At 46.6% G+C, this 13,428-nt stretch overlaps 3 protein-coding genes across 3 annotated transcripts; 2 read left to right on the top strand and 1 right to left on the bottom strand.

Annotated features, from left to right (window-relative positions):
* The first annotated feature begins 857 nt into the window (after positions 1 to 857).
* On the top strand, positions 858 to 4,155 carry BDCG_02981 (protein phosphatase 2C). The gene is made up of 3 exons (XM_045418571.1): positions 858 to 1,971; positions 2,028 to 3,047; positions 3,105 to 4,155. The coding sequence occupies exons 1-3, from the start codon at positions 1,259 to 1,261 to the stop codon at positions 3,214 to 3,216; spliced, it is 1,845 nt and encodes a 614-aa protein (XP_045275106.1). The 5' UTR covers positions 858 to 1,258; the 3' UTR covers positions 3,217 to 4,155.
* Positions 3,377 to 5,535, bottom strand: BDCG_02980 (mitochondrial export translocase). The gene has a single exon (XM_045418570.1). It carries the CDS (start codon positions 5,377 to 5,379, stop codon positions 4,276 to 4,278), a length of 1,104 nt encoding a protein of 367 aa, XP_045275105.1. The 5' UTR covers positions 5,380 to 5,535; the 3' UTR covers positions 3,377 to 4,275.
* A 5,291-nt stretch (positions 5,536 to 10,826) lies between these two features.
* Positions 10,827 to 13,248, top strand: BDCG_02979 (alpha-1,2-mannosyltransferase). The gene is made up of 3 exons (XM_045418569.1): positions 10,827 to 11,273; positions 11,346 to 11,481; positions 11,543 to 13,248. The coding sequence occupies exons 1-3, from the start codon at positions 10,945 to 10,947 to the stop codon at positions 12,755 to 12,757; spliced, it is 1,680 nt and encodes a 559-aa protein (XP_045275104.1). The 5' UTR covers positions 10,827 to 10,944; the 3' UTR covers positions 12,758 to 13,248.
* Positions 13,249 to 13,428: the final 180 nt, after the last annotated feature.

Genomic DNA, 13,428 nt, shown 5'->3' with positions numbered 1-13,428 from the left:
ATCTAGTGTATATTTAACTTTCTTCTAATATTTCTATAACTTATCTCTCATAGTGTCTCTTTATACAGAGATAGATATAGTAAGATATTAAGTGATTTCAGCTGCAGTTATCTGATTCTGTAGTATTATTTATATAAGATTTATAAAATTGTCTGCAGTACAATAGATAGATTGATTCAGATCACTGTTAAAAGTTAGTATTTCAGAAATAAGAGATAGTGAAGAACTTAAAGAGTTAAAATAAACAGATTCTTTAGATAAATATTAACTCTGCTTTTCTTTATTCTGAAGCTTCTTCATTATCTCATTATTAAATTTCATACTCTGGTAAAAACTGATCTCAGTCTTATCTTATAAGTTAGAAGTCTTCTTATAATAAGTGATTATTCTATTAATAAGTTATCTAGTGAAGTGTGTGATTCTGAATCTTGAGCTGAACTCTGAAGTAATAGATATATCACTTATATTGAGATAGCTCTGCTTCTTCTAGATATATAAAAAAAAAAAAGTGATATTCTTCATAATAAAGAACATGCTTTTTTAAAAATATAAAGTATATAAATCTACTGATTAGCAGATTCAGAGAAAATGAAATATCTCTATTAAAGAGTAAGAGTCTTTTTAAAAAAGATGAACTATTCATGTCAAAAATATTAATGCAATATTCTAAAAAGAAAAATGTGCCATTCAGGCTATAATCTGTAGAATAGTTGAAGATTGTATTGATAGATCTATCTACAGGAACATAATATAGTGGTGGGTCACGTGATCTAGTTGGATCGCTAACCGCAACGGCCGTAAGGGCCAACATAACTTTCCACAAGCTAGCAACCTTTCAATCACACAAGCTTTACACCTTTCACAGAAAGTACATGCACTAGACACATTCACCACATCATTACCTAGATAGATCTCTCATAATATTGATTTTTCATATTTTTCAAAGCCTCTAACTTCTAATTCTAATTCTAATTCTAATTGAAGAACTCTCTAGTTTACACTCCTACACTAAGTTAAAAAAGAGGATTGAGTGGGGGAATTGATCAAGAGTTAGACCTGATTAGTAATAGTTAGTTAGGTGTGTATTTTAGAGGGTGCGCTAAAAGTGGGCCAAAAGTTGGGACCAACAATCATCCAAAACCCATCTTCTCGAACCATTTAGACCTATCCACGAAAGAGTATCTTTGGGGATAGGCTGCTTGTCTCACATCCTCCCCGCAGCACATCCTCCCCGCAGCTTTTTCTTTCCACGGCTTCGATGCGTCGAGCAGCCACTTACGTTTTCCGTACAGCCCGCTGTCGCCCTCTCCGCAACCTCGGGCGGGCCTCTCCAGCACCGTTCACAGCCAACCATGCAGTAGCGCTACGAGCTCTATCCTCCACACGGAAAACCGCTGCTATAACTCCCGCTACACTCCAATCCTCTATGCACTTCCGCAACTTTTCTCTGGCATTTATTTCAACGTTGGTGGCTTCAGGTGCGTGGTACGCCTACCAAGGTAGCCAACAGCCCGGTGGGGTCACAAACTCTTCTGGCTCAAGCAACAGCCTTGTATCGCCCACTGGAATTCACTCTAGGGGGGTTTCATCGACGACTACTGCAAGTATCAGCGCAGAGGAAACTGCTGCAGCTACACGCCGTGCTCTCTTGGTGGAGAATGATCAGTTCTACGCAAGCAATATTGTTGGCAACGGGCCCCTCTCAAAAGAAACGGACGATTCGGGGAGACGAGTACTGGAAATGTTAACTCCCGAACAAGCAACGCAGAAGCTGAGGCGGAATGAAGAGTCTTATTTGGTAGGCCGTGGAAGAGGCGTGGTCCGATATGATGTTGTTCAATTACCCAGTAACGACCCTATCGAAGATGACCACGCGGAAAAAATAGTAGAAGTACCACAATCAGTTGCCGCTTCTGAGGATGGTACAACATCCAGTGATTGGATGTTTTGGGGGGTATTTGATGGCCATTCGTGGGTTTAACTGCGCACCACGAACTATGACTCCCGCGCTGACTTCTTTATTCTAGAGGTTGGACAACATCCGCGAAACTGCGTCAGGCCTTGATATCCTTTGTTGCACGCGAATTAAATTCGACATATAAGTCTGCTGCCACAGATCCGTCTAAGACATTTCCGTCACCAGAAGCCGTTGACACTGCAATAAGAAACGGCTTCGTCAGGCTCGATCACGAAATAGTCCACGAGAGCGTAAACAAGGTTATGAAATCGAAATCGAAGCGGGTTGCCGCAGAGCTCCTCGCTCCTGCATTATCTGGTTCATGCGCTCTTCTCGCCTTCTATGATAGCAGATCGAACTTACTACGAGTTGCCTGCACTGGAGATTCAAGAGCAGTACTTGGACGCCGGGCAGCTAGTGGGAAATGGGTCGCTACTCCACTTTCAGAGGATCAAACTGGTTCAACTCCATCAGAAGTTGACCGGCTGCGTCGTGAACATCCTGGTGAGCCAAACGTTGTTCGGAACGGTAGGATCCTTGGTAACCTTGAACCTAGCCGGGCTTTTGGGGACGCATTCTACAAGTGGACACGGGAGACCCAGGATAAAATCAAGCGACACTTTTTTGGAAGGACACCACACCAACTTTTGAAGACGCCGCCCTATGTGACAGCCGAGCCTATCATCACTACCACACCAGTTGAACCTCTCAATGGCGACTTCGTCGTCTTGGCTACGGATGGTCTGTGGGAGATGCTTACAAATGAAGAAGTTGTTGGGCTTGTTGGGCAATGGATAGAACACCAGCGCTCCCTTGCTCAGGGTACACACGGGGGCGCCAAAGGCTGGTTGCAAGGCTGGTTCAGCTCTGAGTCGAATTTACCTGTGGAGAATATTGATGCGGGAAAGGCGAGTGGGCAACGCCTCCCAATCCGCCAGCAGCAATATAACATTCCCGCCACCAGCAGCAGATTTGTCGTTGAAGACAAGAACGCAGCTACCCATCTTGTGCGCAATGCACTTGGCGGTAAAGATCAGGATATGGTCTGTGCATTGCTTACGCTTCCTAGCCCATACTCTAGACGGTATCGGTATGTTCCCAATTCCTAGGTCTCAGCCCACCCCCATTTTGCTAACATCGTGGACAGAGATGATCTCACAGTCGAAGTCATTTTCTTCGGCGAAGGCCCTGACAGCGGAGATGTGACATTAAACACCGAAGCCAGCGCCAACGCATCTGAAACGAAACCTAAGCTCTAGAATCTCCAGCTCAATTGCTTTCAGGAGTTTAGTTTGCTTGCGGCACCTTATCGGCCTATGGCACTGTGGAAATGGTGACCTTCGTTCTCCATTAGCCAGCTATTGGAAAGGCGTTACGGATAGACAGATATCTGTATCTTTATCGTTGTTCAATTTCTACTCAGTTGATTGTTTGCATCGTAAATTTCCGAGTCTTTCTCATACTACTTTCTTGGTACGGTCGGATCCCTTACTACTTTCATATTTCTCCTTCTTTTGTTGGGTTGTAGGTCCTTCTTCTAAAGATCTGATTGGCCCAGCTTGAAGAGAATTTCCTGACGAATCTCTCGATATACGTATGTTAAAAGATACGGTAGCTCTTTGATTCTTTCTCGCTTCTCTTCGATATTTGTTCTTCTAGTTATTATTCCCTTTCATGCAGCATGAAAGTGCTAAATTAAGCTACCAATATCCCCAAAACGGGGCTTGCTGAAGGCTCCATAAACAAGTGAGAACAATACACCAAATCAAATTATGTACTGTGCAAGATGTCGGCCCTATCCAAATAGATATCTGGGTATTCTATACCTTAAACCAAACAATTTCAAGTCACTTGCCAGACGCACAAAAAAACACATCAAATCAATGCGCCAATGCCCATGCCGCAGCCTTCCACCCGTTGTGTACTAGTTATACATATGATCTTCATTCGAGAAAATACATGCTCCGAAGGCTCTCTTCCCCATGGCCCCGTGCGAGGCCGGCAAGACATTTTATATCTTGATATATTTCTATTCTCGTCCTCCCTCCAAATCTCCCAGTAAGCTCCGTACGAGTGACCATCCCGTCGATATTCCGTCATATGGTGAACAGAGTTCGGATCCTTCCGGCGCAGTACAGGTCTAGTAGATAGGGGGTAAACTTGTCTGGAGGACCTGTCACTGTAGAATCCATAATGAACATGGCACCCTGTCTCCTCGAACGCTCCAGCCATCTATAAAATATATCAAATATCACACTTCCAGGCCTCGATACTGCAAGAGAAACAAAGGGTTGTTCTGTAGAGAATTTTTTCGCAAATCACATCATCATTCCAAACCGAGGGACCTTACGAAGCTCTTGAGTGCCTGGTTTCCGTTCATACATAAACCTCACAATCGTCCGTTTTCTGCAAGGCATGGGGATGTTCGGAGTCGGCATGTACATTTGCAGAAGCCGGGACTGGACAATTGCAACGCAAGTCGTGGATAGCCAGTAGATACAGAGAGCTGCAGGGGCTTGTGAATACAATAGAGCCGGCGCAATCCAGATCGACATTGCTTGAAAGATGCGATGGATCGCCCAACTAAATACGCCCTGCAAGTTGCCTAGTGCTACCAATTTGGGAATATCTTTCATCTTGTTAATCTTGGAGCCCCAAGTAATATGGATGAACATCAAAACCGAAATAGCAACTGGAAGCACGCCGAGGGGATCTGCGGCCATAAGGTCAGGAAACCATAGCGCCCCTTCAGTGGAGAGAGAAGATTCCACTGGAACTTGAGCTTTGACGCCATTCGGATTAAACCACTGTTGCAAAATGACGAGGAGACCAGGTTGCCACCCACTCATTGATCGGATACTCTCCATAAAAGCGAGCCAAAAGGGGAGTTGTAATATCGGAGCGAACGGAGCGAACGAAGACAACCGAAGGTGATGGCGCTTAAACAACCCCTTTTTGAACTGCGCTGCTGCCACAGCAGTGTGGCGGCTCACAACACGTGGTGATAGAAACTGCTGTTTCTTGGCAGCTGCATCCATGATACTCTTCCTCTTCATATGGGTATAGGCAATCATCGCTGGGGCTACAAGCACTTTTCTGTTTTGTTGCGATTTTGACCACATGAGAAAGGGCAATCCGAACATAACCCGGGCTGTAATAGCTGTGAGCGGGATGGAAGCCACCCAGGGAAGGCCAGTATATGTATGGACCACTTGTAAGAGATCGTGGGCACACTCAATGGATGTGGCAACCATTCGAGTAGGTCGTGACGGGTGGAAATTGCGCCTCTGCTGAGTTGTGACGAGCAGCCTCGCGGCGCAATGTGGAGGAGCCGAGCATGGTACTCGAAGGGGGTGTGCATTCAGGCCATGTCGGGTAGCCCGCAAAGCGCCGAGTCGCAACGAACAGCCGGGAGCGGACATCGTGCGCTTCACCACTCAACCACTCGATTATGGAGCTTCACCCATCCGATGGGCCAAGGAAGCAGGGAGCTGGATGACAGAGTGGGTGAATTGAGTTCCATCAACTGGTCGAGTTGAACTCGCACGAGCAAAAAGAAAAGAAGAATCCTGGCCGGGGCGCGGAGAAACTGTATTGCCGGTGTACTATACACGTGATTTATCTGCTTATATAATCACAACCCAAAAACTGTAGGATAGTTGAAGGTTGTATTGATAGATCTATCTACAGGAACATATTATAGTGGTGGGTCACGTGATCTAGTGGGATCGCTAACCGCAACGGCCGTAAGGGCCAACACCCCCCCTCGAGATAACAAGAATCACATACAAAAACACCCAAACCACCAAGATAGTCTGTCAAAACCAAATACAAATGTAAAATTAAACATTCCCAACTTTTATGCCTGTAAGACCTAGCAAAACCATGAATCGCGCAAATGCCACATTGCCTAGGGGTTTAGTGAGTCCATCCGCCGCCATCTGAGCGGTGGGAACGTATTCTAAATCAATGACCCCCTGATTCAACTGCCAACGCGAAAAATGGAAACGCGTGTCAATGTGTTTGCTTCGGGCCGTAATGGCTGCCACCTTTGTGAGATCTATGGCACCCTTATTATCGGCGAGGATCCGTATCGGAGATGTAGTGATGAAGCCAAGCTCAATCATGAGGTTCCGGATCCATGTTGCCTCGCGGACCGCCTCACTAAGAGCCACATATTCGGCCTCATTGGAACTTAGAGATACACAAGGTTGCTTCGCCGAACGCCATGAAATCGGGCCGCCTGCGAGCTTAAAAACGTAGCCGGATGTTGATTTCCTATCACCATTCAAGGGGCCGGCCCAATCGGAATCCGAGTAGCCGAAGGGTAGGTAGGAATCATCGGGGAAATCAGGGGTAATGGAAAGATCGGTAGGAACGGACCCCTCATACGGGCCGCGTCCGTAGAAAATGCCCAGATCCATGGTCCCTTTCAAATAACGTATGACGTGTAATAGGGCCTTCCAACATTGAGGTGTTGGATCAACGTTCCGTTGAGCGAGTAGTGAGGCAGCGCGAGCGATATCAGGACGTGTTTTGACTGCGAGATATTGCAAGCAACCCACACCATGTTGGTATCGCTGAATTGTGAAACCAGCCTCTTTCTCAGGTATAGGGGAATCGTCAATGCGAAATCCATCCTCCATAGGTGTCCTGGCGACAGCTGCATCATCAAGGTAGAAATCTTCAACAAGGCACTTGATATATTGACAATGTGTCAAACCAATTCCCTTGTCTGAACAATTGACCTCCATACCCAAATACTTGGTTGGCTGGCGTAGATCCTTGACTTCCAATTTCTCACTGAGCATACTCACTAGCCAATCAGCATTCTCAGGAGCCTCGGATATGATGTTGAGATCGTCAACGTAGATCGTCATATAGAGGTGACGTCTGGATGTATGATACCAGAGTGCCGGATCATGGGCGCTGACTGTAAATCCAAGATCGCTCAACAGAGCTGTCAAGTAATCATACCAGATCTTCGCCGCAGGGTCCAGGCCGTATAAACTACCCTCAACCGCGCAGACAAGCGTTTTCGGCGAACCTGCCTCAAATCCGGTGGGTTGCCTCATATAGACCTTCTTAGTGAGGCGCCCATGAAGATATGCCATCACTATATCCACTTGACGGAGTGTCCAACCGCGTAGTGCTGCTATTGCAAAAAGAATACGATTAGCAGTATCAGTGATGACAGGAGCGTAGGTCTCTTCTCTAGAACCCTTCTTAAGCCAGTTACCACAAATCACCCAACGCGATTTTCTAAGAATACCATCAGGATCGGCATTCGGGTCCGCGGGCCTATCTTTCTCAAGGAACACCCAACGGCCCGGAGCAATCGGTTCACCCCTCGGGACGTCAGATCTAGGGATCAAACTCCATGTATTGCGTCTCTCCAGGTCGGTAATCTCGCGTTGCATGGACTTCTTCCAATAATCTCCTACCCCCCCTGGCCGAGATGTGGCATCCTTGTAGGACTTCGGGAGGTTGCCTGTAATGGGGCTTGGAGTGTAAGTAGCCAGCGATTTCGCGGGCCGCAACCATGTAGAATTCGGATCATCAATGTCGGGAGCATCTTCATCATCAACCAGATGAATATCAGGTTCCGGTTCGCCGGCATTATTAATGGGTGCCACAGATGTGACAACCGGTTTTTCGGCGATCGGGAACCTCACATCACTACTGGCAATAATCTTGTCAGATTCGGGATGCCATAGGCGATATATCGATGTGCCACTGAATCCAATGATACGATAGGAATCGGCACGTGGAGAAAGCTTATCCGCGGGCCGCTGGGATCCATGCAAGTGAACAAAAACCTCTGCACCCAATCGGCGAAAATGCCTTACATTCGGCGGGGTATTCGTAAGTGCACACCAAGGAATCTTATGTGGACTTGGAACCACAGGGATCTCTGCAGTAGAGGGCCAAAATTTCGAGTTGTAAAGGACTGTAGATGTGGGAGTATTATTGGTTATTGCAACCACTGTCTCTAGAACATCTGCCCAGAACTTCTTAGGAAGATTACCTTTCAAAAGAGCAGCTCTAACCCGTCCCATGATAGTGCGGATTCCACGTTCGGAAACACCATCCTGATGTGGCGAATGTGGTGCCGTTGGTTCCCATTTGATACCATATGAATCCATAACTGTGTGCATACGTGTGGATCGGAAAACACCATCAATATCGGTCCGTAGAAAAGCAGGGGCTGTATACCCGAGATTACCCATGAATCTGAGCCACAACTCAAAGTATTGAACAGCTTCATCCTTGGACTTCAAAAAATATACCCAACGGTAGCGAGTTGCATCACAGGTGATGAGCATCCAGTATTTGGTCCCCTGGCGGGACTCTAAGGGGTGGTCAGAGAGGTCTTCCAATGTACGTCCGCCACCTGCAAGGTCAATATGGACCTTCTCAATGGGTCGGATAGATCTAGGCATCGGTGTTTTCGAATAATCTCGCGTCATACCAGCCTTGACACATTCCTCGCAAAAGAACTTAGTCTTAGGACCCTTAATTGTGACTCCAGTATGGGGATCCTTGGCCATAGCAATTATAGCACCAGCGTGGATGTGACCGAGGTCGTAATGCCAATCCAAAAGAGTCTTTGATATCTTTGATGTCTGTGTCTTGAGACCTGTATTCGTGTCCGCAGAATCGACATTATTAACAGTAGTGGCAGCAGCCACAGGAAAATCAACTTTTCGATCAAAATCGTACTCGTGGGGCATCATCGCAATATACTTGACTGCCCTGTTCGGATGATTGGGATCCTCATTGGACTCCCGTTCGTCGACCTTATATATGTTGTTCTGAGCGGTCCGGACTGCATGGAAAATAACACCGTTCGGGGCTCTGCAAATGAAAAAAGAGGGAATAGTGGAAGACAATGTAAATCGGAATCCCTGATCTTCAAGCTTCGCAAATGAGAGCAGGTTAACTGTAATATTAGGAATATAGTGAACATCCTGCAAGTTAACATCACCACCCTCAACCTCCAAGGTGACAGTCCCAATCTTCTTAACAAACCCAGTTCCCCCAGTGGCAGAATCGACAGAGATGTTACCATTAAAAGGTTTGATGTTTGAGAAAGAATGAAGCTCACCCGTCATATTCAGGCTTGCACATGTGTCCAAATACCAAGATCTAGAGGATGGTTTTCCAGTGACTGTGGAAGAGGAATAGGACTCAACCTTCGTAATTGCTGCATTTGCTGCTGGTTGAGAACTCATCAAGTCATCCTTCTTCTCTTCCTTCTTGTCATCCTTCTTGTCATCCTTCTTTCTCTTTTTATCAGGGTGTAAGATGAAACACCTGTCAACAGTATGTCCATATCTTCTGCAGTGGGTGCACTTCCATACAGGTGTGCTTTTGTCCTCATCTTTGTCCTTATCTTTGTCCTTGTCCTTTTTCGCAGTCACAGAATCAGCCTGAGGCTGCTTTTTCCGCTCGGTGGTGATCTTCTTGGATGTACGATTGGTCAGTTGCTTCATCAAATCATCAATATCAATGTTGATAATGGGTCCCTGGCCAGTGGAGAAAAACTCATCCAAACGTGTCTTGACAAACGGTCTTTGATAATCTTGTAGATTGTTGAGGAAGAGATCATGGTATATATCCTCAGTGCTCTGACAGAGCTCCTTGTGACGGGCAACAAGATAGCGGAAACGTCTCTGGAAAGTAAGATAATCATTCTCCTTGACTTGTAATTTTGTCAATTCCTTGAAGACATTAACTCGTTCCTCTGCCAGTGATATCGCATATTCCACATTGATCTTGTCCCACAGGGCCGCAGCATTGTCAGCTTCCAAGGTTCCAATAGTAGTTCGAACGTTTCCAACAAGACTCGATAGCATACGCCTATATAGAGACTTGGAACGGATCCTCCACTTCTCGGAGTCGATATGACGTGTAAAAGGGGATTCTCGTTGGGTCCTCAATAGGATGTCGGTTCCGCCAATAACTTCCGCATCAGCCAACATACCGACACGCCAGGCTTCATAATTAGAGCCATCAAATGTGGTCACTGATTTGGTGTCTAGTGCATATTTGACTTCCTTCTGGTATTCCCGCAACTCATCCCTCGTGGTGTCTCTTTGTGCAGGTGTAGTGAGATGTTGAGTGGTTTCAGCCGCAGCCATCTGGTTCCGTAGCATCATCTGCATAAGATCCATAAGATTGCCTGCGGTGCAATAGATAGGTTGATTCGGATCACCATTAAAAGTCGGCATTCCGGGGGTGGGGGACGGTGGAGGATTCGATGGGTTGGAATGAACAGATTCTGCAGATGGATGTTGGGGTTGACTCTGCTTTCCTTTGTCCTGAAGTTCCTCCGTTGTCTCATCATCAAATTCCATACTCTGGCGAAAACTGACCTCAGCCTCATCTTGCAAGTCAGGAGCTTCCTCATAATGAGTGGTCATCCTATCAATGAGTCGTCTAGTGGAGCGTGTGGTCCTGGGCCTTGAGCTGGACTCTGGAGTAACAGGCGTATCACTCATATCGAGGTGACTCTGCTTCTCCTAGGTGTGTAAAAAAAAAAGATAAAAAGTGATATCCTCCACAATGGAGAACGCGCTTTCTCAAAAAAAATAAAGTATATGAATCCGCTGACTGGCAGATTCAGGGAAAATGGAATATCTCTAATAAAGAGTAAGAGTCTTTCCAAAAAAGGTGAACTATCCGTGTCAAAAATGTGTTGGTACAACGTTCTAAAAAGAAAAACGTGCCATCCGGGCTATAACCTGTAGGATAGTTGAAGGTTGTATTGATAGATCTATCTACAGGAACATATTATAGTGGTGGGTCACGTGATCTAGTGGGATCGCTAACCGCAACGGCCGTAAGGGCCAACAAAAACTCCAGGCAGAGTAACTTGTAAGATGACAGGAACATCTTCTCCTGGGCAATATCTCGAGCAAAGCTACTTGATCCTCCACTATGCGCTGTCAGCGTCTACTATTTCTCTCCGCTGACTGCATGGCATGATGTTGTCACCCGCGTCATCTGTTGCTACGCTTGTGACGCTTCTCGCGCTCTTTCTGATTGCTCCGCGGTTGGCCGCGTTTGTCTTCCGCTGTGTTTTCAGGTTGATTGGATGGCTCATTGCCAGGAAATATCGGTGGAAGCGGGACCTGTTACGTGCCCGGATAAAAATAGATGAGAAGGAATATCAGTTAAGAAGACCCAAATATGCGAAGCAGGAAGATGAGGATTGGGAGAAAGTCGAAACAGGCGGCATAGGAACCGCTTCTCACGCGGATGCTGCGGAGGACGATTGGGAAGGCATCATAGGATTTTTTCATCCATTCTGGTAAGGAAAAAGGGATTTAAGTGCTGCAATTAATTGTTCCCGATGCAAGTCGACTAATCGATCTTTCTGCAGCAATGCTGGTGGAGGGGGTGAACGTGTCCTCTGGGCGGCAGTAAGAGCCACACAAAAACGCTGGCCGAAAGCTATATGCGCGATCTACACAGGGGATAATGACCTGAATAAGACCACGATGCTTGAAAGAGTTGAGGTGCGTTGGTTCTTCTTATTAAAATGCAAAATATGGCCGTTAGCTAACATGCAATGTATAGAACCGTTTCAATATCCGCCTCTACCCTCCAACGATTGTATTCTTGTATCTTTCAACCCGCAGATATGTCCTCAGCAGCTTATATCCCCGTTTTACTCTCCTTGGCCAATCTTTGGGTTCTTTAGTCCTTGGATACGACGCATTCACTCTCGTAGTTCCCGACATCTTTATCGACACTATGGGTTATTCCTTCGTCCTGGCGTTCTGCCACTTCCTCTTCCCCTCGACCCCGACTGGAGCGTACGTCCACTACCCTACTATATCGACAGACATGCTCGACTCCCTTGATGATACCTCGGGTACAAAGGGTCTAAACGCTGGCGCAGGAACCGGCTGGAAGGGAATTGCGAAACGACAATATTGGCACGCATTCGCAAAGCTATACGGCTGCGTTGGTGGAACAATTGATGTAGTCATGTGCAATTCATCCTGGACATCCTCACATATAAACTCTCTCTGGCTCCCCTCACGGCAAAAGCGACGAGAATTCAAAGAACCCACAGTTGTTTTCCCCCCTGTGGCCGTCTCGGAACTAAAATCCATAGAAATAGATCTCGCCCATGAGCGAGAATCCCGCGACCCAACAATCCTCTACATCGCCCAATTCCGCCCAGAAAAGAACCACGCCCTAATCCTCCGCGCCTTCTCCCGTTTCCTCAACGAATTCAAAAAGACCCATAGTAAATCCCAACCTAAACAATCTCCACAGCTCATCCTCATCGGCTCCGTCCGCCACTCCAGCCCAGACGAAACCCACATCTACAATCTACGCCTACTTGCCCACGAGCTCAAAATCCGCGACAACACCACCTTCCTCTGCGACGCCAGCTGGCCCACCATCCTTGCCCACCTCCGCCGCGCCTCCATCGGCGTCAACGCCATGTGGAACGAGCACTTCGGTATCGGCGTGGTCGAGTACCAGGCGGCGGGCCTGATCAGCGTCGTGCATGACTCTGGCGGGCCTCGCCAGGACATCGTTGTCGATTTGGGGGAGGGCGGGACGGGCTTTCGGGCTACGACGGAGCTGGAGTTCGCGGCGGCGTTTGAGGCGGCGTTGGCGCTGCCGGAGGAAGAGAGGGTAGCGATGAGGTTGCGGGCGAGAGAGTCGTCGAGGAGGTTTTCGGATGAGATGTTTGCGGAGAGGTGGGTGGAGGAGATGGAGAAGTTGGTTGGATTGGAGAGGAAGAGGAAGAGTGGGGGAGGGGAGAAGAGGTAAGAACTATTATTTGGTCAATGGATTAAGTTCGGTTCTTTGTATCTGTTAATGCGGATCGCAAAGATTTTCGGAAAAACTCATAGAAATATATTGCTCTTTCCCTCCCCCCCAAACAGAAGATTCTTCCTTCATGTATTTTTACCAGGCCGTATTTACTACGACGAATTATTTACTATAGATCTATCTACATTGAACTCGAAATTTCGATACGTTATGAAATGTGGTTTACAATATATATAGCAGGCGACACTCCCCCTACCCTTCCCCCTCTTTGAAGGCTGCAATGTTCACGACTCTATATATCGCTATCAACATGGAGAAACTCCCCACCCACGATGCAAGATAGTAAATATAAAGTCATGCTACCTATCCTCTCATTTCACCGCGTTGGTTCAATCCACTCCTTCTCCAGCAATCAAATACATGCACAGGCTCCATTGTAATACCTAAATAATAAAAAACGTTCGGAGAAGACGTAAATAACGTAGACTTGATAAATATAAGAAGGAGGGGAAAAAAAAGGTACAAGGGAGGTCAAGAGTTGAACTGGGTATTTGTTAAAAAAAAAATTTAAGAAAATAAAGAAATTAAAAAATTAAAGGGGGCAACAATAAGCAAAGAAACTAATGAGATGAAATTCCCAAAGGTAGGAGAGAAACAAGGAAGGTGGG

This window comes from Blastomyces dermatitidis (genome assembly GCF_000003525.1).
Source record: "Blastomyces dermatitidis ER-3 genomic scaffold supercont1.3, whole genome shotgun sequence".
In the NCBI taxonomy this organism is placed as follows: Eukaryota; Fungi; Ascomycota; class Eurotiomycetes; order Onygenales; family Ajellomycetaceae; genus Blastomyces; species Blastomyces dermatitidis.
Note: the sequence above shows the minus strand (reverse complement) of the source record. Positions and strands in the feature narration are given on the sequence as shown.